The 14,096-nt window shown below is 40.9% G+C and overlaps 1 protein-coding gene across 3 annotated transcripts in view; it reads right to left on the minus strand.

The window, feature by feature from the left end:
* The window catches only part of PhKgamma (phosphorylase kinase gamma), a 230,517-nt gene that overhangs the window by 201,084 nt on the left and 15,337 nt on the right, over window positions 1-14,096 (minus strand). For all 3 annotated transcript variants that reach the window (XR_010518390.1, XR_010518391.1, XM_065232575.1), the window contains exons 2-6: window positions 12,899-13,068; window positions 12,585-12,717; window positions 12,310-12,461; window positions 12,153-12,243; window positions 11,874-12,010 (exon numbers count right to left, since the gene is read on the minus strand). Coding sequence is in view for 1 of the 3 variants with exons in the window: in XM_065232575.1 (XP_065088647.1) it covers window positions 11,874-12,010; window positions 12,153-12,243; window positions 12,310-12,461; window positions 12,585-12,717; window positions 12,899-13,068 (683 nt within the window). In the remaining 2 variants the exon portion in view is untranslated. The remainder of the gene's footprint in view (window positions 1-11,873; window positions 12,011-12,152; window positions 12,244-12,309; window positions 12,462-12,584; window positions 12,718-12,898; window positions 13,069-14,096) is intronic.

Here is a 14,096-nt window from a genome sequence, read left to right on the forward strand (position 1 = left end):
TTTCTCCTCAGAACTACTCTGAAATATTCGTCAGAGTTACTTTGAAGTTCTCTTCAGAACTATTGTGAAATTCTCCTCAGGAACTACTCTGAAGTTCTGCTCAGAGTTATTCTAAAACTATCCACAGAAATACTCTGGAGTTCTACTCAGAACTAATCTCAAAATTTACCTCAGAGTTACTCTGAAGTTCTCTTCAGAACTACTGTGAAGTTCTCCTCAGGAACTACTTTGAACTTCTCCTCAGAACTAGTCTGAAGTTCTCCTCAGAGTTACTCTGAAGTTCTCCTCAGAACTACTCTGAAATATTCGTCAGAGTTACTTTGAAGTTCTCTTCAGAACTATTGTGAAGTTCTCCTCAGGAACTACTCTGAAGTTCTCCTCAGAGTTACTCTAAAACTATCCACAGAAATACTCTGAAGTTGTACTCAGAACTAATCTCAAAATTTACCTCAGAGTTACTCTGAAGTTCTCTTCAGAACTACTGTGAAGTTCTCCTCAGGAACTATGTACTTTGAACTTCTCCTCAGAACTACTCTGAAGTTCTTCTCAGAGTTACTCTGAATTTTTCCTCAGAACTACTCTGAAATATTCGTCAGAGTTACTTTGAAGTTCTCTTCAGAACTATTGTGAAGTTCTCCTCAGGAACTACTCTGAAGTTCTCAACAGAGTTACTCTGAAACTATCCACAGAAATACTCTGAAGTTCTACTCAGAACTAATCTCAAAATTTACCTCAGAGTTACTCTGAAGTTCTCTTCAGAACTACTGTGAAGTTCTCCTCAGGAACTACTTTGAACTTCTCCTCAGAACTACTCTGAAGTTCTTCTCAGAGTTACTCTGAATTTCTCCTCAGAACTACTCTGAAATATTCGTCAGAGTTACTTTGAAGTTCTCTTCAGAACTATTGTGAAGTTCTCCTCAGGAACTACTCTGAAGTTCTCCTCAGAACTACTCTGTAGTTCTCCTTAGAGTTACTCTGAAACTCTCCACAGAAATACCCTGAAGTTCTACTCAGAACTAATCTCAAATTTTTCCTCAGAGTTACTCTGAAGTTCTCTTCAGAACTACTCTGAAACTCTCCACAGAACTACTCTGAAGTTCTCCTCAGAACTGCTCTGAAGTTCTCCTCTGACTTACTCTGAAGTTCTCCTCAGAACTACTCTGAAATATTCCTCAGAGTTACTTTGAAGTTCTCTTCAGAACTATTGTGAAGTTCTCCTCAGAAACTACTCTGAAACTATCCACAGAAATACTCTGAAGTTCTACTCAGAACTAATCTCAAAATTTACCTCAGAGGTACTCTGAAGTTCTCTTGAAAACTACTCTGAAACACTCTACAGAACTACTCTGAAGTTCTCCTCAGAACTACTCTGAAGTTCTCCTCGGAGTTACTCTGAATTTCTCCTCAGAACTACTCTGAAATATTCGTCAGAGTTACTTTGAAGTTCTCTTCAGAACTATTGTGAAGTTCTCCTCAGGAACTACTCTGAAGTTCTCCTCAGAACTACTCTGTAGTTCTCCTTAGAGTTACTCTGAAACTCTCCACAGAAATACCCTGAAGTTCTACTCAGAACTAATCTCAAATTTTTCCTCAGAGTTACTCTGAAGTTCTCTTCAGAACTACTCTGAAACTCTCCACAGAACTACTCTGAAGTTCTCCTCAGAACTGCTCTGAAGTTCTCCTCTGACTTACTCTGAAGTTCTCCTCAGAACTACTCTGAAATATTCCTCAGAGTTACTTTGAAGTTCTCTTCAGAACTATTGTGAAGTTCTCCTCAGAAACTACTCTGAAACTATCCACAGAAATACTCTGAAGTTCTACTCAGAACTAATCTCAAAATTTACCCCAGAGTTACTCTGAAGTTCTCTTGAAAACTACTCTGAAACACTCTACAGAACTACTCTGAAGTTCTCCTCAGAACTACTCTGAAGTTCTCCTCGGAGTTACTCTGAATTTCTCCTCAGAACTACTCTGAAATATTCGTCAGAGTTACTTTGAAGTTCTCTTCAGAACTATTGTGAAATTCTCCTCAGGAACTACTCTGAAATATTCGTCAGAGTTACTTTGAAGTTCTCTTCAGAACTATTCTGAAGTTCTCCTCAGAGTTACTCTGAAGTTCTCCTCAGAACTACTCTGAAATATTCGTCAGAGTTACTGTGAAGTTTTCCTCAGGAACTACTTTGAACTTCTCCTCAGAACTACTCTGAAGTTCTTCTCAGAGTTACTCTGAATTTCTCCTCAGAACTACTCTGAAATATTCGTCAGAGTTACTTTGAAGTTCTCTTCAGAACTATTGTGAAGTTCTCCTCAGGAACTACTCTGAAGTTCTCCTCAGAACTACTCTGAAGTTCTCCTCAGAGTTACTCTGAAGCTCTCCACAGAAATACCCTGAAGTTCTACTCAGAACTAATCTCAAATTTTTCCTCAGAGTTACTCTGAAGTTCTCTTCAGAACTACTCTGAAACTCTCCACAGAAATACTCAGAAGTTCTACTCAGAACTAATCTCAAAATTTTCCTCAGAGTTACTCTGAAGTTCTCTTCAGCACTACTCTGAAACTCTCCACAGAACAACTCTGAAGTTCTCCTCTGAACTACTCTGAAGTTCTCCTCAGACTTACTCTGAAGTTCTCCTCAGAACTACTCTGAAATATTCCTCAGAACTACTCTGAAATATTCCTCAGAGCTACTTTGAAGTTCTCCTCAGGAACTACTCTGCAGTTCTCCTCAGAACTACTCTGAAGTACTCCTCAGAGTTACTCTGAAACTCTCCACAGAAATACTCTGAAGTCCTACTCAGAACTAATCTCAAAATTTACCTCAGAGTTACTCTGAAGTTCTCCTCAGGAACTATTGTGAAGTTCTCCTCAGAACTACTCTGAAGTTCTCCTCAGAACTACTCTGAAGTTCTCCTCAGAGTTACTCTGAAACTCTCCACAGAAATACCCTGAAGTTCTACTCAGAACTAATCTCAAAATTTTCCTCAGAGTTACTCTGAAGTTCTCTTCAGAACTACTCTGAAACTCTCCACAGAATTACTCTGAAGTTCTCCTCAGAACTACTCTGAAGTTCTCCTCAGAACTACTCTGCAGTTCTCCTCAGAACTACTCTGAAATGTTCCTCAGAGTTACTTTGAAGTTCTCTTCAGAACTATTGTGAAGTTCTCCTCAGGAACTACTCTGAAGTTCTCCTCAGAGTTACTGTGAAGTTCTCCTCAGACTTACTCTGAAGTTCTCCTCAGAACTACTCTGAAATATTCGTCAGAGTTACTTTGAAGTTCTCTTCAGAACTATTGTGAAGTTCTCCTCAGGAACTACTCTGAAGTTCTCCTCAGAACTACTCTGCAGATCTCCTCAGAACTACTCTGAAGTTCTCCTCAGAACTACTCTGAAATATTCGTCAGAGTTACTTTGAAGTTCTCTTCAGAACTATTGTGAAGTTCTCCTCAGGAACTACTCTGAAGTTCTCCTCAGAACTACTCTGCAGTTCTCCTCAGGATCTACTTTGAACTTCTCCTCAGAACTACTCTGAAGTTCTCCTCAGACTTACTCAGAAGTTCTACTCAGAACTAATCTCAAAATTTACCTCAGAGTTACTCTGAATTTCTCTTCAGAACTATTCTGAAACTCTCCACAGAATTACTCTGAAGTTCTCCTCACAACTACTCTGAAGTTCTCCTCAGAACTACTCTGCAGTTCTCCTCAGAACTACTCTGAAATGTTCCTCAGAGTTACTTTGAAGTTCTCTTCAGAACTATTGTGAAGTTCTCCTCAGGAACTACTCTGAAGTTCTCCTCAGAACTACTCTGCAGTTCTCCTCAGGAACTACTTTTAACTTCTCCTCAGAACTACTCTGAAGTTCTCCTCAGACTTACTCTGAAGTTCTCCTCAGAACTACTCTGAAATATTCGTCAGAGTTACTTTGAAGTTCTCTTCAGAACTATTGTGAAGTTCTCCTCAGGAACTACTCTGAAGTTCTCCTCATAACTACTCTGCAGTTCTCCTCAGAACTACTCTGAAGTTCTCCTCAGAGTTACTCTGAAACTCTCCACAGAAATACCCTGAAGTTCTACTCAGAACTAATCGCAAAATTTTCCTCAGAGTTACTCTGAAGTTCTCTTCAGAACTACTCTGAAACTCTCCACAGAACTACTCTGAAGTTCTCCTCAGGAACTACTCTGAAGTTCTCCTCAGAACTACTCTGAAGTTCTCCTCAGACTTACTCTGAAACTTTCCACAGAAATACTCTGAAGTTCTACTCAGAACTTATCTCAAAATTTACCTCAGAGTTACTCTGAAGTTCTCCTCAGGAACTACTTTGAACTTCTCCTAAGACTTACTCTGAAGTTCTCCTAAAAACTACTCTAGATCTTTGATGGAGGTTTCAAAATTTTCCTGAAATGTACGAAGTTTTCTGAATATTCTCTTTACTAAATATATCAGAAATTTTTTGAACTTCTCAATAAATTGGACTGCCCCAAAATTCACGGAACTTTCATTCAGCTTCCCCACGGTCCATGGTACTTCGTCAAAGCACAGACAAACAGACGTAACTCTTTGAATAAAATTATATTCAAAACATAGTACCGCCAAACATAGGACACCCGCAACGACATCTCACGGGCTTCTCGCGGAAAACAAGCTTGCTCGCTGATTCGCAAACAATATTGCATGCAAGAAACACCGAATATATAGAAACGTCAAAGTGATCCGATGATAGCGCTGCGGCGAGTAGTTCGCGGAAACGATAACATTCAAACCAATCGTTAAATGCGCAAACGATGATCCAGAATGAAGTGTTACGTCTGTTTGTCTGTAGTCAAAGTGCTTCAATTTTCTTTTGAAATTAATGCAAATGCAGAGATGATCACTGAACTTCGAAGAATTTCAAAGCCCCTTGGATATTTTCACAAGGATTCAGAATTATTAATCCCTCACATATTTCTTCAGCTGAATCAGAGATTGTTCAAATATTCGTATGATTGCATGACGATTAGCTAGTTGAAAATCTCCAACTGATTGAAAGTGCCTAGAAACGACTCTCGAATATGATGCCTTCAAGTGGATCAAGTATTATTCTGAAGATCTTGGAGTGATAAAAAGTGAGAAGTTGTATCCGAGACTCGACCGTAGATTTGACGTAGGATTACGTGCTCGTTATCAATATTTGGCAACTTTGTTAGGGACCTATTAAAAATTGAAAAATTACCAATCGATTGGCTTGTTTAGAATTAAAATCCGTTCGCTATTGATAGACTTATAAGTGGTCAAAACCTGACCACTTTTCGTGACGCGGTCGATTTTGGTTTTTTTTAATTGCACCCCCCAATATGTTGCCATAAGACGTAATCCTACGTCAAAAATCAATGACGTCTCGTAAGCATTCTTTTAAGATGCACCCATTAGCCCCATACTTGCCTAGGCCCGCTGGACGTTACTCTTCGATGATCCCACTTCTTTAACCACGCCTCAAACCGCAGCACTTTTCTTGCGAGTGAAAGCTTGCCCATTTACATTTATTGACTCCTATGAATAGGTAAGCAATCAAACTGGTTACTATGATCCTCTGTCGCTGGGTTGCTGTGTTGCTGAAATCCAAGTCCAATCCCCCTTTTGAGTCATCCAGTAGTATAAGACCCGGGCTGGAAGTTTAATCAGTCGTCATTCTCTCTCTCTCCCTCAGGAACGGGATCCACAACAGGAGGTGTAACATCCTCTTCAGCTTCCTTGGAATAGAAGGATTCGTCAGATTCAGCAGGATTTTCGTTCACATTGGGCATTTCTGATTGGTGAGCATTTATACCGTGACTTGGAAGTTCAATACTTGAGAGTCCAAATCCGTCGCAGAACACAAAAAGAAGTGATGGATCTTGACATACGACGTCTTCAGAAATCCTTAGCTTCAACTGGTTTGAATGTGAACGGATAAGACGTTGACGTTCTTCCAGGTACACATTGAAGTTGAATTTTCTGATTCTCTCCATAATCGTGGCCTTCTCCCAATTCCACCAATTTTTTCGTAAGCTTCATTTTGGTTTTCTGATTTGTCGATGGATACTGAAACAGTATCGGGTCGATGTTTCAACATTGAGAAAACAGTGCGAATGGGCCTTTGAAACATCATTTCGGCAGGGGAACGTCCATTCGATTGAGGATGAAAGGGAGCTGTTCGAATGTGGTTGATGCCAAGATGTTCGCAAAATGTCCGAAATTCATAACTTGTAAATCGAGTTCCGTTACGATGGTTTCAGGAACACCAAAGATTGAAAACATCTGATTGAGGAGCTTCATTGTTGCTTTTGCCGTAATTGTTTGAGTCGCGTACAGATGGCCGTTTCGTAGACGGATCGACCACCACCAGGAAATACATCACATCGACAGGACCTGCATAATCTATGTGGATGCGTGACCAAGGTTTTGGTAAAACGGGCCATAATTCGAGCGTTGTCTTCGATGGGCTTTTTCCTGCGGTGGCACAAGGTGAGCAACGTTTCACGAAGTCTTCAATGTATCTATCGATTCCGGGCCAGTAGATGAAACTGCGAACGATCGACTTCATTCGTACGATTCCTGGGTGTCCACGGTGAAATTGCTTCATGAGCTGACGTCGATACTTGCTGACGTCGATATCACCCTGTCGTGAAACATCACACAGTCGTTGACGAGACTGAGCGATTCACGCCTAGGGAAAAACTTCGTAACCAGCTGCAAGGTATCGCTTGACTTTGTAGCATCTTGAAGAGCAGCAAACCATATAGGTAGCTTGTTTACAGCGTCTGTCAGAATGCTTGTCATCCCAGACAACCAGAAGTCGCATAACAATGTACAGAGAGTATCGTAAATAACTACAGTTTAAGTCAACATCGCATATAAGTATGACATACATCGCATTGTGTTTAAGTTAAATCGTATAGAATGCAAATTTGCGACTTATATGCGATGAATCATTTTTCCATCGTACTGTACCACAAATTAAATCGGATTACATCGTAAGGCTTTTCAAATTGAATTTGTTATGACAGATTAAATCGTATATGATGCCAAATCAACTCGTTTAATCAAAAATTAAAATTTGCACGTATATGGCCTCCACTGTTGTAGGTATAAGCCCTTTTTTTGCACTCTATACGATTTGATTGTTTGTATATATGTTTGTATATCACAGAAACAACTTTGAATATACGTGCATTCTGGTTGTCTGGGATGTCTTCTTCAAGGTTAACTGCAGCTACTACATAATCCTCTTCTGGTCGGATACTGCGGTCAATAAGCCTTGATAACAGTCTGCGCATCGTTGGTAGCCACACAGCCTGGATCTTGAAGTCATCTCTGTAGCCGGTTTGCGATGTGTAGTGGAATGCCTTTTTTGGATCCAAAAATCGAAGGCAAGGGCTTATGGTCCGTCAGCAGTAAGTACTTGTGCAACTTCGTAACAGCGTACACCAGAGCAAGTGCCTCCTTCTCCGGTTGACCATATCATCTCTCCGCTGGTGTGAGTGAACGTGATGCATGTTGAATCGGTTTCAAGCTTTCGTTCGGGAACTCATGAAAACAACCACGCCGATACCTGTGCTGAACGCGTCCGGGAGCTTGGATTGAAAAACTTTCATGAACTCGTCGAAAGACTGCTGGCATTCAGAGTTCCACTCCCACTTCACTCCTTGCTTCAACAGCACGTCCAGGGGATGTCGCAGATCGTGCATGTTGCGAACAAAACGTCCATAGAAGTTCACCGCTCCAAGGAATGAACGAAGGTCGGAAATGCAATGGCCTTCAGCTTTTCGGGATCCGGCCGAATGCCTTGAGGGTCGACAATGTGTCCCAGATATCTAATTTCCATTTGGTAGAATCTGCATTTCTCCATCTTCACATGAAAACCATGCTCTTGCAAACGGCTGAGTAGCTTTTCGAGTGATGCGGCATGCGATTCCCAGTCCTTTCCGAAAAGATTCAGATCGTCGATGAACCAACGAGTTCCAGGAATATCTGCGATTATACTGTTTATCAAGCGTTGGAATGGTCCTGGAGCTAACTTCACTCCTGGGGCGAGCCTGTTGAACTGGAACAATCCTCTGCAGGTGTCGTTATCGTAAGGAGTCTCTTGGAACCGTCATCCACTTCCATCTCTTCGGTGGTCGGTAGCCGATAGTGATAGGCTTCCAACGAATCGTTTAGTCCCGTAGAATAATCCGCACAAATACATACACGTCCGTTTGGTTTCCGAACTGCTACAGTTGACGCTGCTCATTCTGAGAATTCCACCGGTGTGATGATTCCAAGATTCTGCAGACGGGTTAACTCAGCATCCACAAGTGGCGCTGTGTTGAACGGAACTGGTCGTTTGGGCAGAATACAGGTTTAGCTTCAGGCTTCAGGAAAAGCTTCACCTTTGTTATGTTGCAATGACCCAGTGATTCGTCGAAAACTTGAACGTGTTTTGCTTGAAGCTGTCGAAGTTCTTTGATGGCATGTCCTTAGATCCAATGCGGTTACAGATTGAATTGATCAGTACTGACCGTAGGTTGAACAGGTCAATCCGCTCAATGTCCAGAACGTTGAGGTGCGGAGCCGACGTGACAAAATATCTTCCTTGCTTCACCATGCCATTGATAGCTGCCTCGCATTGGAACTCACCGATCAAACCTAGAAGTTCGCCGGAAACCATTGTAATGTCGCTTGCAGAATGCAATTGAAGTGCAACTGCAACTCCGTTGATAACAGTCGTTACAAATTTCATATTTCTTTCAAAGTATTTTTTTTTTCGAACATGAAGCTTTAGTGTGATAATTTATTAGCTAGAGAATGGTCTTAGAAGAGGGTAGATAGATAGAGTACGGCAGTATGAAACTTGAATAGAAGGGCGAAGGGCCATTAATGCGACAGTGCAAGTCAAGGCATGAGTAGCCGTCAACGATGCTGATGATGGTACAGCACGCAACAACCACCCTACTGCTTTCTCTCTGAGATAACTACGTTGGTCATGACGAGAGGAGTAACACAATAGTTAGATAAAGAAGAATTATAACACACATTATAACACACAATCGACTGGAAATGCTTTCGGCAACGTGGAGCTTTAGGTAGTGATGAAACGTCTCTAGAACTATTCCACAGCCACAGGCAGTATTTGAGCAAACTCAGGCGCACACTTTTTGCCTGTAGATTTGAAGACATACCTACTTCAAATCTCCGCGTACGTGTGAGGCAAAGAGTATGCCTTTGACTTGCACTGTCGCATTAATGGCCTTTTCGCTCATTTTCCACTTCTATTCAATTTTAATACTGCCGTACTCTAACGGAAATATCTACCTACCCTCTTCTAAGACCATTCTCTAGCTAATAAATTATCACACTAAAGCTTAGTGTTAGATAGCATTTCCAACCAACTCTTCCTCTTTCTTGTTTGATTTGCAATTTGAATCACGACGAAAAGTCTTCTGGTTTGGGATGCAGAATTGATTTTCTTCCCGTTGAAACGCTTCTCTTGAGATGACTTGAATGAGCTGTCCGAGACTTTCTTGCCGTAGTCTTGCATTGATGTGTAGAAAACAAACAATCACAAACGAAATGCGAAATACTATAACTTTGTAACGAAATATGATAGAGATCTGAAATTTCCTCACATTCCTAATTTTCGAAAACGAAAACGAATATTTTGCTGTCAAAAGAAGCTTTCAACGACCTCTAGGAGTGGCGTTCCAAAAAAAGTGACACATTGTGCATTAGGGTCTATAAAGACCCAGACTCCAACTCGCTCCCAAAAATAAATTTACTAATTCTTGATGTATTGGCCTCAAAAGAAAGATAGAGATTCATAGAATGGCATCCTGTCCAAGATTTTTAAAATTTGGCCGTTTAGGATACCTGGCACCAGTTCCAATAGGAGCACAAATGGACACTTTCAAAAACTCATGCACTGCTACCGTCCGACGGCTCCAAATTTATGATTTTTCATCCATAAGTAAATAGACATCATGCCATGGACCAACAAGTGAATCTGGCCACATCTGGATACCTGGAACCGGTTCCTGTAGGGCCCCAAAAATGACACTTCTTAGCCGTCATTCAGTAGTATCGTCTGACGGGTCAGACATCATGCCATGGACTAAAATGTGGATCAGGCCACATCTGGCATGGCATGACGTCTATTTACTTCTGGATGAAAAATCATAAATTTTGAGCCGCCGGACGGTACCAGTGCATGAGTTTTTGAAAGTGTCCATTTGTGCTCCTATTTGGAACCGGTGCCAGGTAGGCTAAATGTTCAAATTTGAGGAATCCTGGGCAGGGTGCCATTTCAGAAACCTTCATCTTTCATTTGAGGCCAATAGATCAATAATCAGTTCAAAAATAGATTTTTGGGATCGAGTTGCAGTTTGGGCCTTTTTTGACCCGCTAATGCGCAATGTGTAACTTTTTCCTAGTGCATTAGGAAGGTTGATTCTCTTTAAATCTCTATAATTCTCTTTGATTTTCTATAGAACTTACCGAAGGAAAATGCAGTATTGACCCGATTTTGTCGGTTCCTTTGCTACCTCAAACTTTTATCTTTCAATAATTTCACACAACCCTAATTCCAAATCGTTCTGTTTTATCTTCAAGATGGATGTCTAAGATATACTTTAGTTCAATAGGACTACTGAAAAAGCACGTGTTTTCGTAGAACGTTAGAAAACATTTTCAAAAACGACAAAATTGGGTCATTACTGTATATAATTTTTCTAGTTCCTAGAAATTTCCATGAGGTTCATTTCAGAATTCTCTTGGAAATCTAAACAGAACTATTTAGAAATTGATTAGGATTTTTTTTTCAGTAAATTGCCTTGAAATTCAGCTTAGCATTCTCAAATCATGTCCCGGGAATTCCCTTCTATTTTGAATTCCTTTGAAAACAACCTATTTTGATCTCACAACTACAGACTGCCTACCAAAAGGTCAAAAGTTGATCCAAGCAACCACGATTTAGGCCTGAATAATTCTAACAGGAAGAGGAGACAACTGGCTTGTTTTTGTCTGTGACGTGTTCTTCTTCTCTCGCGGAAACGACCGTGCAAAAATTAATTCACTATGAGCGACGCAGCCGACTGTCAAAATTCAATAAAACAGATTCCTTGTTGTAAAAATTCTCGCGTTTCTATACGTTCACCCGACCAATCAGACGCTGGTTCTCGTATGACAGAAAATTGATTCAAAAAAGCCCCCTATTGTCTCCTATTCCTCTTAGGGATAATTCTTTAAAACCTAGATATTTAAAACTAGTGAAGTTACTTGGAGTATTTGATCATATTTAGCTGTTCCTATTACACCGGAAAGACTATGTTGGACAACGGGGAATTTAAATTCCTCAATTGAGTAAAATTTAATAGGCAGAAAATGAATACGTTTTATCTGAATACGACTAAGACTAAGACTGAATACGAACGGATGAGCTGTCAAATAAAACATCTACAAGTTCTGAAATTTAATAAATTCTTGCATATGCAATTTTAGTTCATTCTTGATTCACATAAAACATGTTTTTTACAGCCATTCGGCACCTTTTGGTTACTAAAATAAACCTACAATGAAAATTGTTTTCATGTAGCTACCAACACGATCACATGAAAATTGCATTCCAGGAAATAGAAATGTTCTGATTAAAAAAGTTTATTACTATAATCGAATAAATCCAAAATGATCATTAACTTCCATGAATAAATTGAAAATCACTATTGCCAGTGCCTAATTTCCCCTAAAATACGAATAGATTAGATTTTTCGCAGGATTGATACAAAGTAAAATCAAATCCGCAAATTTTCTACGGCATGTCTTCCGACAGAAAGCACCGCCTCAACTATTCACTACAAGGACTAAATCAGCTTGAAGCCACCACTCACCAGAAATGTCGGCCCACTCGGGCGAGGTGAAACTGTATTTGCCCTCCATGATGTTCCGCAGCATGACCATCTGCTTCCGGTGCCAGAACGGTGGACAGCCAACTAACAGTGTGAACATGATGACACCGCACGCCCAACTGCAAGAAGATAAAGCAAAACCTGCTGGCTTAGTTCGCTCGTTCCATCCGTTATGTACTTCGCAAGATATCGCCCGCCACCGCCATAACCGTCACGGATTCGCGTGCAATTTGCTCAATACATAGTGCTGCGCGTACGTACATATCGACTTCCTTTGAGTATCCGGGTGCATCCTCAAACATGTTACACTTGAGCGTTTCCGGGGCTAAGTAACCAGGCGTGCCGCAGAGATCTAGGTGAAAGGGAATCACATAAGAATAAGCCATACCGGCAGAGGTGGTAGGAAGGCATCACTCACCAAACAGCTTCTCGCTGTCTTTCAGCCTCCGAGCGAAACCGAAATCGGTAATCTTCACGTTCAAACTGTCATCCAGGAGGATGTTCTCCGGTTTCAGATCACGGTGTACGATGTTCCTCGAGTGGATGTAGTCGACGCCTTCGAAGATTTGTCTGCGGAATGCAATGAAAATGAAATTGATTGACACAACCCACCCAGTCACGATCCGGGGGCCGTTCAATTCGACATGCTCGATCGATTTAGATCAAGTTCTCCAGCAGCACGTTGCACCTTACCTCATGATATAGCGCGACTTCTTCTCGGACAGTGTCACCACCGAGGTCAGATAGTCAAACAGCTCACCCTGCCGGCACAGCTCGAATACCAAAAAAATGAAAGCGTCCGATTCGAACACATCTTGCAGTTCGACTGTTGGCCGAAAAAAAAGAGAACAAAACAATTCGTGTTAGATTCAACCTTAACCGAACAAACGGACTGTGATGCTTGCGTGACACCAAGCAGGTCTGCAATTTCGTCAGCCACGCACCGAATGGCTGATGATGGGTGGGGTATGAAAGTAAAATCCGACAATTAAATTAAATATACTCACTGATAAACTTGTGTCCCATCACTTGTCGGAGGATTTGGATCTCCTGTCGGGTAGCTTCCAGCATGTGATTCGAATCGCCAGACTCGGCCGCTCCGAGATCGATGATTTTGGCCGCAAACTCCTTGCCCGTTTCCTTTTCGATGCATCGCCGAACGGTCGAACTGATGCCTCTGTGCGTGGTGGTGGTGGTGGTGGTGGGGTTGTAGTGCATCAGATGGCGATGGAGAACACGAATCGAGAGCGTGGGAGGAAGGGAGAAGAACGAACAAAGGTTGGAAGTTAGTAGCGTGAATCACAATGTGAGTTCGGTTTCACGATCGATTCGAGAGCAACAAAGAAGGGTGTGGATGAGAAAATGTGGCCACATTAGGTCATACTGTTGGGATTTCATCATAATACCTATCAGTTAAATAATGCTGAAATCTTCCGGAATCGTAACTCTTAATTGCTAAATAAAGTTTTATTTGTAAAGCAGCCGTTCACATATTTCCTAGCATGTAAAACTTTCATGCCGTTGGCTCTCGTTGTGATTTTGACTCGATATTGAAGGGATCATCGAATGATAGAATTATCGAGTAATAGAACCGCAATCCCATAGGCTCCAAAATCACCATCACAATAGCCATGAACTACATTTTGACTATGGTTCTTTAGTCGATACGGAGTTTGTGGAAATCGAATTGTAGAGAGTTCACTGTATTCTATTGTAATGTACTTTTACTCGGATTATGGCTTTTCTAATCTTATTATCTAATTTATTTATTAAACTCGAATCAGTATTTTATAGGATTACCCGTCCTCCCACCCACACATGTCTACTCTCAGATTAAGTATCCCCACCCTCCCCTATTCAATATTCTCGTCATGGAGTGCATAATTTTCAATGCAATTGTTGAGTTCTGAAGAAATACTACACTCTAGGGATTCGCTCCAGAAACTATTGGAAATCACACTCGCAGAATTACCTTGGAATTCTCCTCAAAATTCCCTAAGTATTCTCTCATGTATGGAGTTATGCTCCTAATTCCTAATTAATTATGCTAAAAAATTTCATGGAATGCTCCTGGAACCCTTCTTAGAATTTCAATTATATTCTCTTTGGAACATTCTTCGGAATTCTTTCGAAATTTTTCTAAGATTCCGTCTTTAAAATTCTTTTTGAATTATCTTTATAATTTTCTCGAAATTCAAATTAGAA

The sequence above is a fragment of the Ochlerotatus camptorhynchus genome, unplaced genomic scaffold (assembly GCF_037179485.1).
Source record: "Ochlerotatus camptorhynchus isolate MF236.1 unplaced genomic scaffold, CSIRO-AGI_Acam_v1.1 ptg000370l, whole genome shotgun sequence".
Lineage (NCBI taxonomy): Eukaryota > Metazoa > Arthropoda > Insecta > Diptera > Culicidae > Ochlerotatus > Ochlerotatus camptorhynchus.